This window comes from Prosopis cineraria, unplaced genomic scaffold (assembly GCF_029017545.1).
Source record: "Prosopis cineraria cultivar Desert tree isolate PC_DT_omini unplaced genomic scaffold, ASM2901754v1 PC7, whole genome shotgun sequence".
NCBI lineage: Eukaryota > Viridiplantae > Streptophyta > Magnoliopsida > Fabales > Fabaceae > Prosopis > Prosopis cineraria.
This window is the reverse complement of record NW_026555338.1, coordinates 24,888,260-24,905,957: the sequence shown is the minus strand read 5'-3', so window position 1 is coordinate 24,905,957 and position 17,698 is coordinate 24,888,260. Positions and strand designations below refer to the sequence as shown.

Sequence of the window (17,698 nt, the reverse complement as noted above, 5' to 3'; positions counted from 1 at the left end):
TGAACAGTTTTGTACTAATCTTTTAAGGCTATATCTAAAAAATAAAATCATTAATGCAAAATTAAAATTTACAACAGTTGATACCCTTCATATAAATGGTATAATTGACCTTTTAAATATATAAATATGATATATTATAAGGATTTGAAATTTTGAATCATTTGTCTCTTATATATATATATATATATATATAAATTCATCTTACATTAAGAAATCAAAATAGTAAGCCTAAAATATGAAAAAGTTTCAATAAAAAAAGCTAATTAATGATATTTATGTTTTTTAAAAATAATTTTTTTAAAAAAATAAATTATAAATATCAATTTAAATCCCTACAAATTTAAAAGTTGGGTAAAATTTAAAAAGTTAAAATTAAATTTTTTATTTTTTTTATTTTTTCACACTTCGTTATTATTTTTTAGTTATCATATAAATAGAAGTTATCATAACAGTACATGTGACATTGTATGTACATTAATAATTACCTTAAAATTTTTTCATTAATATTTTTTTATTATTATTGCCTTGAATGTTACGTCAACTACCACGTGGCTAGTAATTAGAGGAGCTAATATTTATGCTATCCACGTGGCTTAGCAAGCCCACCATATTATTAAATTAATAAAAAAATTAATCATTTAATTCTTATAATTTTAATATGTCAATCAATTTCTGAACTTTAAATTATTATAAATCAATTTTTATAGTTTTAATTTAATTATAACTCAGTTTTTAAACTTTATCTTTTTACAATTCAGTCCCTATAATTTTAATTATTTAAATATTGATCCACATATTTTAAAAAATAAAATATAAGGATAAAAATATTTTAGACCTTTAATATTTATAGTATCTAAAGATTAAAAGATTAAAATTATAATATTTAAATTTTTAATATTTATAATATTTTGCACTTTTAATATTATAATATTAGTAATAAAATTATAAATATTAAAATTATGTTAAAATTTATTATTAATTCTTTAAATACCCTTTAAATCTTTATAAATATTATAAATATTAAGATTTAAAATATTTTTAATCTTTATAATTTTATTTTTTAAAATATAGAGATCAATATTTAAATGGTTGAAACTATAGGAATTAAATTACAAGAGAAAAAAATTTAAAAATTGAGTTATAACCGATTTAAAACTATAAATATTGAATTAGAATGAGTTAAAGTTTAAGAATTGAATTACACAATTGCATCAAAACTATAGAGACCAAATAATTATTTCTCCCTAAATTAATTGATATTGATTTTATGTGATCTTTTCTAATTTTATTTCTTTATTACTCATAGATATTATTTTATTAAAAATAATCTTATGCGAGATAGAGATTCGAATCATTGTTGCTGAAGCACGTTGTGAGTGATTCCATGGCTCTCTCGTCTCACCTGTTATCTGTGTATCCATTTCTCTGAAAAATCGAAGAGGAAAACCAAGATCCTGACATCTGGTGTCCTCCTGCTGAAAAGATTTTTGACAGGTTCAAAAATGTTGTCGGTTTTCTTGATTTTTTGCTTTTATCATGTGCCATGGCTCCTCATGTGAGTAGTCCTCATCTCTTTTATTTATTCACTTTCAATTCTTAAACGACTTTGCGTTCACTTGCCTGCCCTTGAATAATATTGTTTTATTTTCATTTTATTATTTTTTTATTATTAAAAAGCAATCATATTTAAAACATAATCAAACACTAAATATATATATATATATATATATTTCTTTTTCAGTAGAGATTTAAACCTTATTTTACCGTGTAAGAGACTAATTATATTATTATTATTTCATATCATTCTTTTTTTTTACCAGCATTATTTCATGTCATTCACTTTAAGTCGCTTTGGGATCTTAATATTTTTTTTTTTGCTAATTTATATTAATTCTTTCATGCATCCTAAGTAGGGCTGGTTAAAAACTGGAGGGCCGTAGTTGATTTCTGATGCTTTGATATCTTGCTTGGCTTCTCGTTTCATCCTCTGCTTAAAAATGCATTGGCTGTAACTTGCAATTAAGAAGCCTAGAAGATCCTGTATATTACTGGCTAAGTCTTCCAAATAGCTAATAATTTTGTATGATATGGAGGACCATCCGGTGCATTTAATCTAAACTTTAATGCTTAATTAGGCCAATAATTATACTAATTGTAGTTTTTAAGGCCATTAATTATCCTTGTTGTAGTACTTAATCTAGAATCACTTTTCTATGAAAGTCCCTTTACATTCCCTCCTTTTCTGTGGTTCCATCCAAACATCGCGTCCATTTACGACTTTTCTTCGTTCACCAAATTCTTTTATTAGCTGTCATTTGTGTCCATGTTGAGAGTGACAGCAATAAGGCCAAAATAATAATAATAATAATAATAATAATAATAATAATAACCAATGAATGAATGATAAAATAATAATAATAAAATATCTTTAAATTATATAAATAATAATTTAATTCTTAATATTATAATTTTATTAAAAAATTTTAAATTTTTTGTTAATAAATTTTAAATTAAAAAAATTATTTTATTTTTATTGACAAGTTATAATTTTTTGTTAATTTTTGCAATTCTTTAAATAAAAATTATTATTTTTTAAAAAAAATTGTAATTAAAACTTGTTATTTTAAGAATTTATTTTCAATAATAGAATTTACATTTGATATGTTATGATTTTTTGTTCAACTTCTGTGATTGACAAAACAAAAGTTATTATTTGTTAAGCAAAAGTTGTAATCGGGGCTTATTATTTTGAAACATAAATTACACTTGATAAGTTATGTTGTGATTTTTTATTTAATTCTTATAATTCACAAAACAAAATTTATTATTTTTTAAGTAAAAGTTGTAATTGAGACTTATTATTTTTAATAAAGATAAAATAATTTTTTCATTTTAAAATTTATAAATACATAATTTTTTAAATATTTTAATAAAATTATAATAATTTAAGAGAATAAATTATTATTTATATAATTTGAGAAAATTTTATTGTTATTTTCTCGTGAAAAAAAGTGGAAGAAGTAAAAAAAAAAAAAAAAATGAGACTGAGTCAGAACCAACGGTAATGGCATGTCTCATGGCCAGAAATAAGGAACGGAGGACCTGTCTTGCTTTTTGGCCCGTAATTTTTTTATTTACCAAAATAAAAAAAATTAAAACTCATTAACTTAATTTTAAAATTTAACAAAATTTTATTTTTATTTTTATTAAATATATGTACTTTAATAATATACTTTTTTTACTGGAATTTAATATAATAAAATATTAATAATGCTACTTATAAATATAAGTAAAAAAATTTCTCACTCTCCCCCTACCTTATGTTGGATTATCATTTTGCAAATTTAAGGCGGCTGATTTTTTATTACGTTCCCACCATGGAGTGGATCGGGACGTCTCCTTGTCCAAATCTCAATTATCCTTTTTTTTTTTTATTATTTGATCCAATAGTTGATACTCATATTAATTCAAATGACGTCCCTTTGAACTGGCAATCAGAGTCGTGTTTAATTCATTTTCACAATAAATCCTAACCGTTCAGTATTTTTTTAAAAAAAATTAATGTCATTTTCTTTCCAATCAAACGCTATGAGTGCTGTGTTAATCCCTAATCCTCTTCAGGAGGTTGGGAGGAAGGGCTAAAGGACAAAAGTATTCATCAATTTTTTTAGAAGTACTTAGTATCCATAAATAAATAAAGGTATAAGAATATTCATGAGTATATTATAATAAGTGCAATAATACTCATTCTAATAAATTTCACTAACGTTGACCATTAAAAAAAACAGTAAATATAAAGTACAAAAATACTTAAAAAAATTTTCTTTAAGAGCTTACAATATTATAGAATCAACAATAATAGTGTATGAGTATCCATTAAATTCATAAAAGAGGCCATATGACTATGCTCGAACCCTAACAACTTAAGTTTTTCAGGCTATCTTGAATATCTAAATTATTAAATATTAATTTATTTTATTTTATTTTTTCAACCAATTCCAATTTTTATCTTAAAACTTGAGATTTTAAATTTTTATCTAATTTTAAATTTATTTTATTAATAATAAAAAATTTGAGTATTTGAGCTAAGTTTTATTCAAGGTTTGGATTTGGCTTGAATTTCTTTGGGCTTGTTCTGATAAATTGAACGACCTTGAAATTTAAAAAAAAAAATCTAAAGTCTCAAGCTTGATTCTAAGATTTGTCAGGCTTATTCAAGTTGACTTGTTAAGCTTAACCTAAATTATTAACTTTAACATTTTCCAATTTGTTGAAACAACTTGACATTGATCATAAAGTTTTAAGAATCGAACCTAATGTATTGATAAATATTGGCCTGTTTTATAAAATTAATGGGTGTGACATACATTATTATTGTTGACTTTAGGATTTGAGAAGCTTCGAGATGAAAAGTTTATGAGTATTTTTGTATCTTATATTTACTTCTTTTTTAATAGTCAATATTAATGGACATTGATCAAATTTAATAGAATGAAAACAATTGCACTCATTATAACAAATGGGTATTCTTATACTTGTTCACTTATAGATACTAGGCAAGGATGAATACACAAATTATTTTATAGGGGGCTATAACTGAAATTTTATTTAAAAGTGAGGGTTGATTAGCTTTAGGTAGTTGAAAGGATTTAACGTTCCTTTTTCTTTTGGAATGCGGGCTGTCAGCCCAACTCATCCATTACTTCTTGAATCCTTTTCCTTCCTTATGCTCAAGTCCCATACCTTCAAGAGGAGCAATTATGAGGAGGAAGGAGACTCACTTTGAGGCATCATCTTCATACGAACTCCTTAAACTTCTTTGTCAAGTTTAAGCACACCTTCATAGAAAATACAAAATGCCTCTGGATTTGAGTCGATAATTCAGACTAGCTTGTATCAGTCTAAAAAAAGTTATGATTAAGCTTGATTATATGATTTTTTTTAAAGGATAGGTTATCTTAAGCCTGACTTAAATTGAGCCTTTTTTGAATAAGGCTGTCCCACCCAAATTATCGGCTCTACTTTAAATAGCATGATGCCCCAACTTTATGAGCAATGGGTACACTTGCATAAAACGGTTTGAGCTTTCCATTTGTGGGTCAGCACTTATTCCCAAGAACATCATGAATTATACTGCATCTTATAGATCTTGTCCACCACTTCGTTTTATATTTATTAGCTAGAAGCATCCTCACTTCCACACGATAATAATCTCAATGCACGACAACATAAAATCCTCCATTGTTCAAAACTTTCGACAATTACAAGAAAAAGATTGGTGATTGTTTTCACTACATTCCATTTTCCTTTCTTACTAATTGTTATGACATACTGGTGCCCATCACATGCTTTTATACAACTCCATGCTCATCTACTTCTTCTATATGAGCAGCAATTTGTTCATCCCATTCATGTTGGAACAAGTCCAAGGAGAATGAGAGTTAAGTCTTAAGGGAACCAAATTCAAGTTAAGTCCTAATCAATTTCATAGTGCCAACAAAGTCCATTAATTCTTTAATGGTAAATATCAAGTCTAGCTGCTCTAAAAATTTGTAAATTTGACACTTAGTATGTGTTTAGATTAAAAAACTTGTAATTGAAGTTACGATTTAACTGAGGTTAGAAGAAAAGTCAATTAATATAATGTGATTTATGTTTCGATGCCTTTCTTTTAGAAGTTAGTTAGATAAATTGAAATTTGTTTGAATGATTTGATTTAAAAGTCAGTTGAAATATTTAATAATAAAAATAAGCATAAATTTTTTGACTAAAAATATTAAATTTAAAATTACAACTAATAAGTAAAAAATTTATAATACTCCTTGACTATATAAAAAAAATCTTTCTATATGCTAAAAAATGATCTGCGAGTCTGAAGCGATAAAGAAAAGGAAGAAGAAGCAGTGATGAAGGCGAAGCTAGAATGATGATGGCAAGCTAAGCAACAACTTAGACCGACGACCAGGGACAACCATCAATTAGCTATGCCCAATGACTAAGGACAACTAACGACAAGTGACGACTATAGCAACGGTGAACACATGCTCCCAGGCGCAAGGTAGAGGAAAGAAGCTAAGAAAGATTGAGAATGGGTGGATAAGAGTGCAAGAGAGATTGAGAGAGACTCAAACTCGAAGAAGAAGGTTGAGGGTTGAGGGTGACTGCCATTGGTGAGCCGTGAGTTTGCAATTGTGAGCAAGAGTGAGAGAGAGTGCTCGAACTCGAAGAAGAAGAAGAAGGTTGAGTCTGAGGGGTGAGGCTATGAGGGTGACTAGTGTGGTGAGCCTAAACCATGCCGTGAGCAACAACCATGACTCCGTGAAAGGGTGACCAAGAGTGCAATTGTGTGAGGGATGGAGAGAGTAGAGATCAAGACCTTAGACTGTGACTGTGTGAGCAACGTATCAACACTAGCACTAATGTGAACGCAAAAGCTAGATATAATGCCTTCGGAGAAAAATCTCATTTTGACCTTAACTGAGGTTCAAATATTTTGCTAATTCAAACAATTTTTTTTTTGGCTTTTTTACATCCTAACCTCAGTTAGAAATTAATCCAAACACACTCTTAATTTTACAATTTCATTATGATAAATTAGTAATTTATTTTTTAAATTTTAATAGAGTTAAAGAATAAACAATATTTATTAAAAATTTTATTTTTTAACATTAAATATGAACATTTGAGTTCCTATTAAAATTTGAAAAATAAATTGCAACTATATTACAACAAAATTGTAAAATTGGGAGCTGAAATTGCAAATTTTTGAAACTATTATATTTAATGTTTTTCAACATTAAATATGAACATTTGTGTTTCTTGTTAAATTTTGAAAAATAAGTTACAAATCAAGGGAGTTACAAATTTAAGAGCCAAACTTGTAAATCTGTGACGCTGTTAGACTTAATAGTTTTCAACATTAAAAATGAACATTTGTGTTAATTGTTAAAATTTAAATAACAAATTGCAAATGCATCACAATGAAGTTGTAGATTTGAAAGCTAAAGAACTTACAAATCTATGAAACTATTAAACTTAATATTTCACTATTGAAAGACTAATAAACTTTGTTGACACTATAAAATTTATTTAAACTTAACTTTAATTAATTAATTCTTTTAAAACTTAACTTTGATTCTCCCAACAATCCTCATCCAATAAAGTTATAAAATTGAGAGTTAAATTATAAATTTTTAAAATTTAACACTTAAAATTTAAATTAAACTAATTAATTCTTTTTGAACTTCTATGTCATTCTCCATAAAACTTAACTGTGATTTTCCCAATAATTCAAATGTTTACACAAGGAGCCATCCCAAACCCCCCCCATCAAACGTCGTATAAAAATTTTAACTTGTCATTTTAGGATGTGGATATAAAATGGCGTGCAAGACCTTGACTTTTAAGACGCCATTATTACCATTCACTTGGGGCATTTACAAGACGAGATTGAGACACTCATATTCCATACCTTGTCTTTTATTTTAAAAAAAGATTAAAACTAAATTTTGATCCTACATCCCATCTCATTCCGTTAGGAATTAGGGTTGGACCAGGATGAGATTGGGATGTCACGTCATCCCGATAAATTGAATAATGCAAGAAAAAAGTTTGAATAATAATATTCATTAAAATTTTAAATCACATGATTGATTAAGTTTAAAATTAAAACAGTATGAGTACATCAATCATAACAGTTTAAAGTCAATTATTGAATTATATCAATCACAATTATAAGTGTATAACACATTATGATAGCAATTATAAGTAATTTTTAGGCTATAAGAGCAACAATAACAGATAAGTTAGGCATAATATCAAGTCATTGTTCTTCTTCTTTAATTGAGATATGAAAATAAAGCAACAAACACAACATAAATAAAAGTTATTAAATAGATATATATAAGAATAAATTGTATTAATATAATTAACATATTATAAAGAAAGATATTACCCTGTATTGCTTACTTTATATGTCTATATCATTAAAATTATCAATATAAAAAAATTTAGTTTTAAATAATAATTGCATGTATTGAAATTATAATTGATATAATTAATATAAATATAAATTATATTAATATAATTAATATATTTAATGTATATTTAAAAAACAAAAAATAAAAATAATATACACATATATATAATACAAACACACACATATCCATTTTATATATATGTATTTTAATGTTTGTGTGTGTATATTTAAAAAATAAGAATTTCTTTCTTGTTTTGATTGTTTTTAAATTGGGATGAGATTTATCTTGATATGGTAAGGACAAAATTAAACTAATTGCGATAAATATAAGTTGAACACTCCAACCTTTCGCCATTTTATTCACGTGCCCTTCATTTGTTTAGTTCCTCTTTTTGTCCAATAAATTTGGAAAACTATAAAAGGTACTGCAAGCTGTAATATTGAAAGGGAAGGCTAAGAAGAGACAAATGGTAAAAATTAATTATTCATAAATGTGTTGGTTCATGGCGCCGCAACCCACGCGTTCACTGTAAACTTATTTTTAATATAATATTTTTTAAAAATCTTTAAAAATGGTACAGTATATTTTTTTTATCATTAATTGATTAAACAATAACAAAAAATAATGTAAAAAATGACAGAAAAGACTAATATAATTTTCTTAATTCTTTTTCTATAATTTTCTAGATCATTCTCATCTATAATTTTGAAGTCACTTATTGTAATTTTTTTGTTATTTTCTATAATTTTTGAAATTTTTTATTATTTTTTAACCGACTAACTGTTAAAGTTAATTTTTATTAAGAGTATGGGCCAAAATATATAATTTTTTAAAATTGAAGGAGAACATTATATAAAAATGAGCTTAGAGTTCAAGAAGCCCCTAAATTGGTAATTTGGGGATCAATTTATTCTTCGACCTCTTTTTTTATTTTATATTTTACCGGCAAAAATTATAGAAACATCATTTTTTTATAGAAATTGTTTTTTTTTAAATGACCATCAAAACTTTCTTCACACTTTCAATTCAAACGAGATTCCACTTGATATAAAGAAAAGAAATCATTTTCTATATATTTACTGTTCAGCCAATATGTTCCTCATTGGTAATGTTGGATCGAAGTCTTCGTCAATCCAAGCCAGCTGCATTCATAATGACTAACAATTTCAAGTCATCTCCCCCACCCCCCCCAAGCCAGCTGCATTCACAATGACTAACAATTTCAAATCATCCTCCCCCCCCCCCCCCCAATTTAATAGGTTGTATTATACTTCCTCTCTTTCAAATTATAATATATTTTTAAATAAAATTTTATATAATAATAAATCTCATTAAACACACTTAATACTTTATTTTTTTTAAAATAAAAATATAAACTTTTAAAAATATTCTTCATTTAATAATCTTAAATCTACAGTTAATTAGTATTAAAATAGAGAGAAAGAAAGGGTAATATTAAAATAAAGTTATTTAATGAAACTTTAATCTTCTTAAAGTGTTTTATATTTTGAGATGATAAATCTTTCTCAAAAGTATCTTATAATTTGAGACGAAAGGAGTATTATACACATGATAAATAATTATCTATGACTGAAATGCCCTTGCACCTGGATCAAATTTTCTGAGACCTATAATCCGTATTATATATACTCCTCCCTCTCCTCTTCTTTTCATATTCTAAACTTCAGTATCATATTTACCATTTAATATTATGAGAAAAGAACGGAAATATTACTCCATGTTTATATTTAATATCATAAAAACAATACTAAAATAAAAAATGGACTAAATTAGTCAACAATTTATTTCAAAATATTTAATTTTTGGCTGCTATATATACTTAAGACAATAATATTAATGAACCAAAGCATATTAAACCTAAGAATTTGAGAGAGATGGCGGACATGGCGGGGAAAGAATTGAGAAGTGAGGGTGATGAAGAAATTGTGGAAATGCAACCACTTGTGCTTACACCTAATTCCACAGATTATTTATCATCCAATCATTTGGGACAACAAGTATGTGTGTGTATATCATCCTCTTCTTTTGTTCATTTCTAATCTCTTTGCTTTTCTTGTCAAATTTACTAATATTTAATATCTCAACTATATATATATATATATATATTAGCCTTAATTACTTGGTCATTAGCAAGAACATGATTTAAATTTCACAAGCTTAATTACAATCGATGATTTTTTTTTCCTTGCTTTTATTTTTCTTTCTGTAATTGTTGATTGCTTTTAGAGTGCATTTGAGAGTTTATAATTGAATGAAAAGGAATGGTCATTAATGAAATGGAACAGAATGGAGCGGAGTAGAGTGAAATAGAACAAAATTTTTCATTGTTTGGGAGTTTTATGATATGAAGGAATGGTTTTACATAACCATTGTTTGGGAGTTATTATAAAATAAATGGAACAAAACAATTTAAAACTTTCTTCTTCCAATATTACACATATGACTAAATTTAAAGAAAATAATAATGCCCATTAAATAATTATAATATTTATCCAATTAATAATAATAATAATAATTAATGGTTAAACAAGATACTCAAGGATTAAGAATAAAAAGAGAAAGCAAGTAATAGCTATTTAAGCAAAAATTCCTATTGCACAAGAGGAAAACACATCAAAGTCGTAGTGTTGAAAGGTGCGATAGAGAGAGATAGCAAGAGCAAGAGAGATATGGCAGGAGGTAGGGCTATGCACTATGCCTGAATACCCGATTAGCCTTGTCTTGTTCAAAGCATTAGGGAACATGGGGCCAGGCATTGGTAGGGGTTATTGCTCAAAAATATGCAAGTTTTTTTTTTAATTTTTTGTGAATAATATTTATCTTATGAAATTATTTTTTATTGAAAATTATCATGAATTATATTATTTTTATGATCTTGTAGAAATTTTTTATCATTACAATTTTTTAAATCTCTTTCAAAATTTAAAATTTGTTTTTAACTTATTATATATAAAAATAATTTGCAATTGTTGTTCATTTAAACCTTTAAAAAATTTCTTTTGATTCTAATATTAATTTTATGAAGAATATATTTTAAATAATAATAATAATAATATTTTTTCAAGGAAAACTTTATTTATTTATTTTTTAAAAAATATTTGTAAAAATATCTTCAAGACAATCGGGTTAGCCTGGTGCCTAAGTGCACATCGGGTTGGCATCAAGCTAGGGTGATACTTGGCTTGACCTTGCCCATGTGTAACCCTAGCAAGAGGTGAAATAGATATCGAATGAGATTTTTTTTATTAGGATAGAAGATTGGGAGTAATTTTGTAAACGAAATAATTACACTGTGTCACTCCATCCTTAACCCCCCAATTTGGAGGGATAAAAAATATTGAGCTATGGATGGAAAAAGAGGGCTTTAAAGGCCCTTCCTTACTATTCCATCCTTCTTTAAAAATAACTCACAAACAATGTTTATATCTTTTAGCCATCTCACTCCATTTTATTCCCCCTTAAAAAGATCTCCCAAACATAGTGTAAAGGAATACTAAAATAAGTTTGCTTGGATTTGGATTAAATCAAGATCCATGTATTAAAATAATGTATTTAAATCACCACTCATCCAAACATGTTAGATCATATGTTTTGATAATTACAAAACTAAGAGATGAGGTATTTGTTATGTGTACAGATGTATAAAAAATCATGGATGAAGACAAAACCTCAAGAGCATGAAGAATCAAGAGAAGATGAAGAACTTTAGGATAAGTCATTTTAATTCTCTTAGATTCAATATTGAAAACTTTGAGAGTTTAATCACTTTTCATAATCATTAAAATGAATGCATCATCTCTAGCTTATAAGTCTCATTTGTGTACATCAAGACTCATCTAAATATACTCAAGCTTACAAATTATGTCATTTTAGAGTGTTGAGGTTTATAGAAGCTGAGTTCTGTGTGGACTGTAGAACCACGCGTGATTCTGCTTAGTTACTTATAAGTTTTAGCATATCGGACACACTAACTGACGTTTCACGCAAGAGTTAAAGAGTGATTCACGTATAATTTATAATTTGTATTATGTGATGCCTAACTTTGCTTCTGTGTTCAAAATCACACAAGTAATCCACTAGTTTGTGTGCAAGTTTTAGCAGTTGTGTTCTTTACATTGCGTCATGAGCCATTTAACCCGTGAGAATTGATAGTAGTCATGCGTGATTTGTTACTTATTCTTTGAACAAGTCTTGCTATATTAAGTTTTAAGTCATCTCAAGCCAAGTTTAGTTTTCTCACTTGTATGATCTATAATTCATATATTTATATCTCTTGATCATGCCAAATCTTGCTTTAGTGCATTGCATTTTTACACGTGATTTATAACCAAACTAGTTTAAGCCTTACTAAATGCTATTTTACGCATGAATAATGTTGGGTTCCATGTGTGATTTATCCTCCTAAATGGACTAAATCTAAAGCTGGATATTTCACGCGTGATGGTATTTTGCTTCTGCGTAGGTTTTATCATACAAATTTTAGCTCAACTTTCTGTAAGCATTTTCACATGTGATGACTAGTTGTCTGCACGCAAGATTCATCGCACAAAACTAGTGTTGGCTTTCTGTAAGCTAAACCATGCATAAGAGCAAGAAGGTTGCACGTGAGTTTCTGCACATAGAATAAATTGCATATTCATATAGTGCAAACCATGCATGAGACACCCTAAGAATCATGCGTGGTTTATCACATATACATATTTGGAACATGTTGAAGGCAATTTCATGCGTGATTCAACAGGCCTGTTGCAAGAAATTGCATTAATGGCTAGAAACACTGTTCTAACGGTCTGACAACTACCAAAACTATATATGTGATATAATTCAAATCTAAAGTAGAATTTTTGATCCTTGAGCGAACTTATCTTTATATGTGCATTTAAAAAGTTTTCAAATTGTACTTAAACATTTAGCATTCATTCATTATTCTTAAAAAAAATTGTGAAAAAGATCTCACAAATTTATAAGCTTTTAACTGTAATTTCATATACTCTTTAGGAGAGTTTCTGTAATAATTTATCTTCTACATATAACATCTTGAAAAGGTATTTTTTTTAAATGTTTGTAACAACTTGCTGGATTGTAACAAGATTTGTTGGTTAATTCAAGACAAGTAAAGTCTTATGAGTTGTATTGTGATGACAAACACCCATTGAAACTTATGTATTTAGTTGAAAATCTCAAATGTGATCTTGAGGACTGGACGTAGGTCAAGTTTGGGGCTGAACTAGTATAATTCTTGTGTGTACATCTTTTTTCTTCATACTAAAGCATATCACTCTTTTAATTTTTTGAAAGTTTTTAAATGTTACCCAATTCATCCCTCCTTGGGTGCCACCCTATTCTACAAAACGTAATAATAGTTTAAATTACCTTTCCTCTAATTAAGTATTTCGTATATAATCTAACTATCATTAATTTGAGTTTTCTTTAAAAGATTTACCTATCATTCTCTCTTAATAAATAGATAAAAAATTGTTTAGCGTTTCTTTTTCACAATTACATATTTTTTTTAGAATAAAGAAACCGTCCATTAATATATACCTTGATAAATAATTCATTAAAATGAAATATAGTATGCCTTCTTAACAATATAGTCATTCAATGAATATTATTTCAATATATTATATTTTTGGCTTTTATACATTTATACATACACATGTATATAACACGTATGCTTAGCTTCCTTTAGTTCTCTCCCTACATTATAGTATTATTATATCCATATCAATTTATAAGAACTTTTAGATAAAATCATGCATATTAAAAAGGCTCATTAAATTTTAAAACCTTATTTTTAAAAATAAAAATATAAACTTCAAAACAAATGCTTCTCATTTAATATTTCAATTGTGAAAAAATATTAAAGAGAGGGAGAATATAATATGAATGATAATATTAAAAAAACATCATTAATGAAATTTTATTATTGTCAAAGTGTCTTATATTTTTGGGTGTCAAATTTCTCGTGAAAGTGTTTTATAAATTACGATGGAGGGAGTGCTCAAAAAAAGTTAGTTAAAATATTAATCGCTTAAAATTTCTTTTACATCTTTTCAATTATATCCTCATTAAATATTCTATATAAGTATCTTAATAATGATAATTAAGATTGCAATGTATTATTTTTTTAAAAAAAAGAGCAATCAATGAAGGAGGGTTATAGTTGTAAAAATAATGATAGGAACTATCCAATGCCATATATTTTAGATCAAGTATGACTTCTAAAAACTTCTGAACAATGTTACATTGTGGTTCCATGTTTTAGCCATTTAGCACATGAACCGCAATAAATACTAAAAAATTGAGTTGTAAATTTTCAAAGATGAATTGTAAATTATTTAAAAACGTTATTTAAAAGTGATTTGTAAAATTCACATGATTAGTCGTAAATTTCAAAAAATTAAGTCATGCGATCTTTGGATAAGAGAATGAGTCACTTGACAAAGACTTCGATCCACATTGAATGAAATGCCACTGTTGAGGAACCTATTAGCTGAGCAATGAATGTACAACAATTAACTTTATTCTGTTAAGTGAGATCAAGTTTTATTAATTGATGGGGGAAGAAAGATCTGCGGAAAAAGTCTTTAAACTTATGCAGCTTCCACAGACAAATGCGAAAAGAAAACGAAGCATGAGGATTGCGATTATTATTATGTGGTTACATATGATGCCGTAGAAAGGCTGAATATGGAAACATAAATTCCAAGTATAGAACACTAAATTAATTATACAAGATTCAAATCTAGCTAGCTATGCTTCTATGCTACTTGAAGGATAGAAAATATGGTTTGAATAAAGGTGAGAATGAGAAGTATGATTCCAGCAATAGAAGCCAGTGTTCGCCAAGGTGTGTTGCAGTCATCTCTTCTCAAAGTTGCCCATCTCTTGTGACAAGGATCTTGACAGAACTCATTCAACTTTCTTTCCGCAAGTCTCAAGGTATTCATCACTGAAATTGAAGTTATAGCTTTCCCAAGACCATTAAATAATGTAGCAACCTCATTGGCATCACCTAACCAGTTGTTGACAATCTTTTCACGAGTGAGAACCTCCACATCTTTAGTTGTATTGACTAGGCAATCCAATACAAAAGTATAGTCCATGGTAGAATATTTATAAGGATAATGGCACTATTCCAAAGCTACCATATCACAAAATGAAGTTTCAGTGTCATCTCCGACATAAATTTTAGGAATCTTTAGAATAGGAGGTTTTGAAAATTTCAAGTCTAGTAAGCATTTGCTTGTGCTTGCCTTCAACTTTACCCCTGCTTCTCGTAACTCATTTTCACTGTATAAAAGAATACTAGATCCATCCATTTTGAATGGTTGCCTTTTCTCTGGTTTTGTTTCTTTCGGTAAGTAAAACAATCTAAGAAGATCTGTGCAGTGTTTTATCCTGACATCAGGGTTAGGTTTTAATGTTTGAACGTTATGATGGCCAAAGTAGCAATATGTAAGATCAAGAAGTGAAGGGAGGTGACCTCTAAGCTTTGGTGGAAATGCTATATCATCAAATAGTTTTTCAAGAAAAAAGAACGGAAGTTGATTCTCAAGTAAAAGGAAATCAATAAGTATAGCTTCCAATAACCATGATTGTGACAATTTAGCATCATTTTTCACCTCATCGTCGTCTTCATAAAGCATCCTAAAGAGCTCAATGATAAACACAGCATCCACTATTATCAATTCCACAAGTTCCTTCTTGTTATGTTGGATGCTCTTTGAATGAGAAGCACGAACCTTGGGCTCTAACTCCTCCTCCAAGTAGTTGACCAAAGTGTCCAAGTCTGTCATAGCTCTTTTTGCAAATCTTTTGAACACTATTTGTTTGTGCCTCTCCATTTCTTCCAACCTCAGATCACCGTGATGGAAGGGACTAATGGAAACAACCTGTGGAGTGTAAGCATCAGGTTTTAGAAGACAAATCATTAGGGGCACCTTGTAGATACAACACAGGTCCGAGGATAAACCATCTTCATTGTTCTCTGTCATGTTAATAATGAGTGAATATCATAAAATTTCATGGGTATTTCAAAAGGAAGTATTATAATTTAATAAAATTGATTACTATAACCTCCTATTTAAATCTATTTATTTAGCCTCATTGTTTTTGCAACGAATTTTGTAATTGTGATTAAAGTGATTTTATTGCCCAGTATTACGAGATCTACCTATAAAAGGTAGTGCTTGCCACAAGTTTTAAAAGAGCCTTTGTGCTCTTGGCCTTTCTCTTCTCTTCTAACACACTGCTTCAGTGCGTAGTTAGCTGAGTTTGTTTCGTAAATTTTTATTATTCTGTGTCCCTACTTTTAGCAGTAAAAATTTGTTTAATCCTAGAGAGCTATAGTGCAATCAATCTGGTGTGGCAGGATAGCTCTTAAGGACAGAGTCTTCAGGGACAACTCAAACTATGAGTTTACTCACTTTTGCCTGCAAATAATTAGTCAATTTGAATTAGAAGGCACGCAGCAATTACACATTAGCAAAATAAAGAAGGTGGTGATCATAAAGCTTGGGAAGTATGGATTGTGTTTTTTGTAGGTACTCAATTGAAATCTTACGGTTTCATGAGAAGTAATCTCAGTGGTCTTGATGTTCTGCTTCTTATCGTCCATCTACCAAATCTTTCTTGGAAAATAATCTCAAAATGTGCTTATTTCTTCAAAGGAGCAACACTCAAACCATTATATGAGAGGTAAATGGCAAATCTGTCTCTAAACTATGGGTTCATAAGCGTATGGGGCTCTAAACCTGTTTGCAATGTAATATTCTCCTTCGATTTTTGAAACTAAGTGCAATATTTTCCCCTTCCTAGAATAGCTAAGGATGAAAGCAGCATCCACTAATATCAATTTCACAAGATCCTTCTTGCTATGTTTAAGGCTCTCTGAATAAGAAGCACGAACCTTGGGCTCTGACTCCTTTACAAAGTTGACCAAAGTGTCTAAGTCTGTCTTGGCTCTCTCTGCAAATCTTCTGAACACTATTCCTCTGTGCTTCTCCATGTCTTTCAACATCTTATCACCATGATGGGAGGGACCAATGGAAACAACCTTTGGAGTGCAAGCTTCCACTTTTAGAAGACGAATCATTGGAGGCACCCTGTAGAGACAACGAAAAGACGAGAAGAGACCATATTCTCTATCATTATTGCTCTTATATCTACCACGATCTCCTTATCTAAAACAAACAAGGTGCTTGATCATAAAGCTCGATCGGGAAATATATAAATTGTGTTTTTCGTAAATTGTGATCTCGCAGATCTTTTCATAACCTAAACAGGCTATATATATAATTGAGGTACGAATTTCGCTAAAAATCGTAAACAATAGGAAAGTATAGAATTTAAGAAAAGCCATAACTATATTAAACAAGAGGACGTGATGCTTACTTGTTCCAAGGGATCGGGGTTTGACGATGATGAGAAGTTGGTATTGTTACTTCAAATTAATGTATTCATTATGCTTTAGATGATCCTCCGCGTCGGCTATATATAATAGTCAACTGCGTAAGCCAGATGGAAGTTATAATTAAAATTATAATCATAATTATGTTGGACGTGAGTTTTCTAGTATAATTAATTGCTATTTTTGCTGCAAGTTGTCAAATTAATTAGCTGGGTATCACGTTCACCCTACAATTCACAATTAGAACCAGAACAAGAGATAGAGTAAATCAAATATGTTATTC

At 28.4% G+C, this 17,698-nt stretch overlaps 1 protein-coding gene across 1 annotated transcript; it reads right to left on the bottom strand.

The window, feature by feature from the left end:
- Window positions 1–15,136: 15,136 nt before the first annotated feature.
- LOC129316625 (UPF0481 protein At3g47200-like) lies at window positions 15,137–16,000 on the bottom strand. Its single transcript, XM_054961034.1, has one exon. It carries the CDS (start codon window positions 15,998–16,000, stop codon window positions 15,137–15,139), a length of 864 nt encoding a protein of 287 aa, XP_054817009.1.
- Window positions 16,001–17,698: the final 1,698 nt, after the last annotated feature.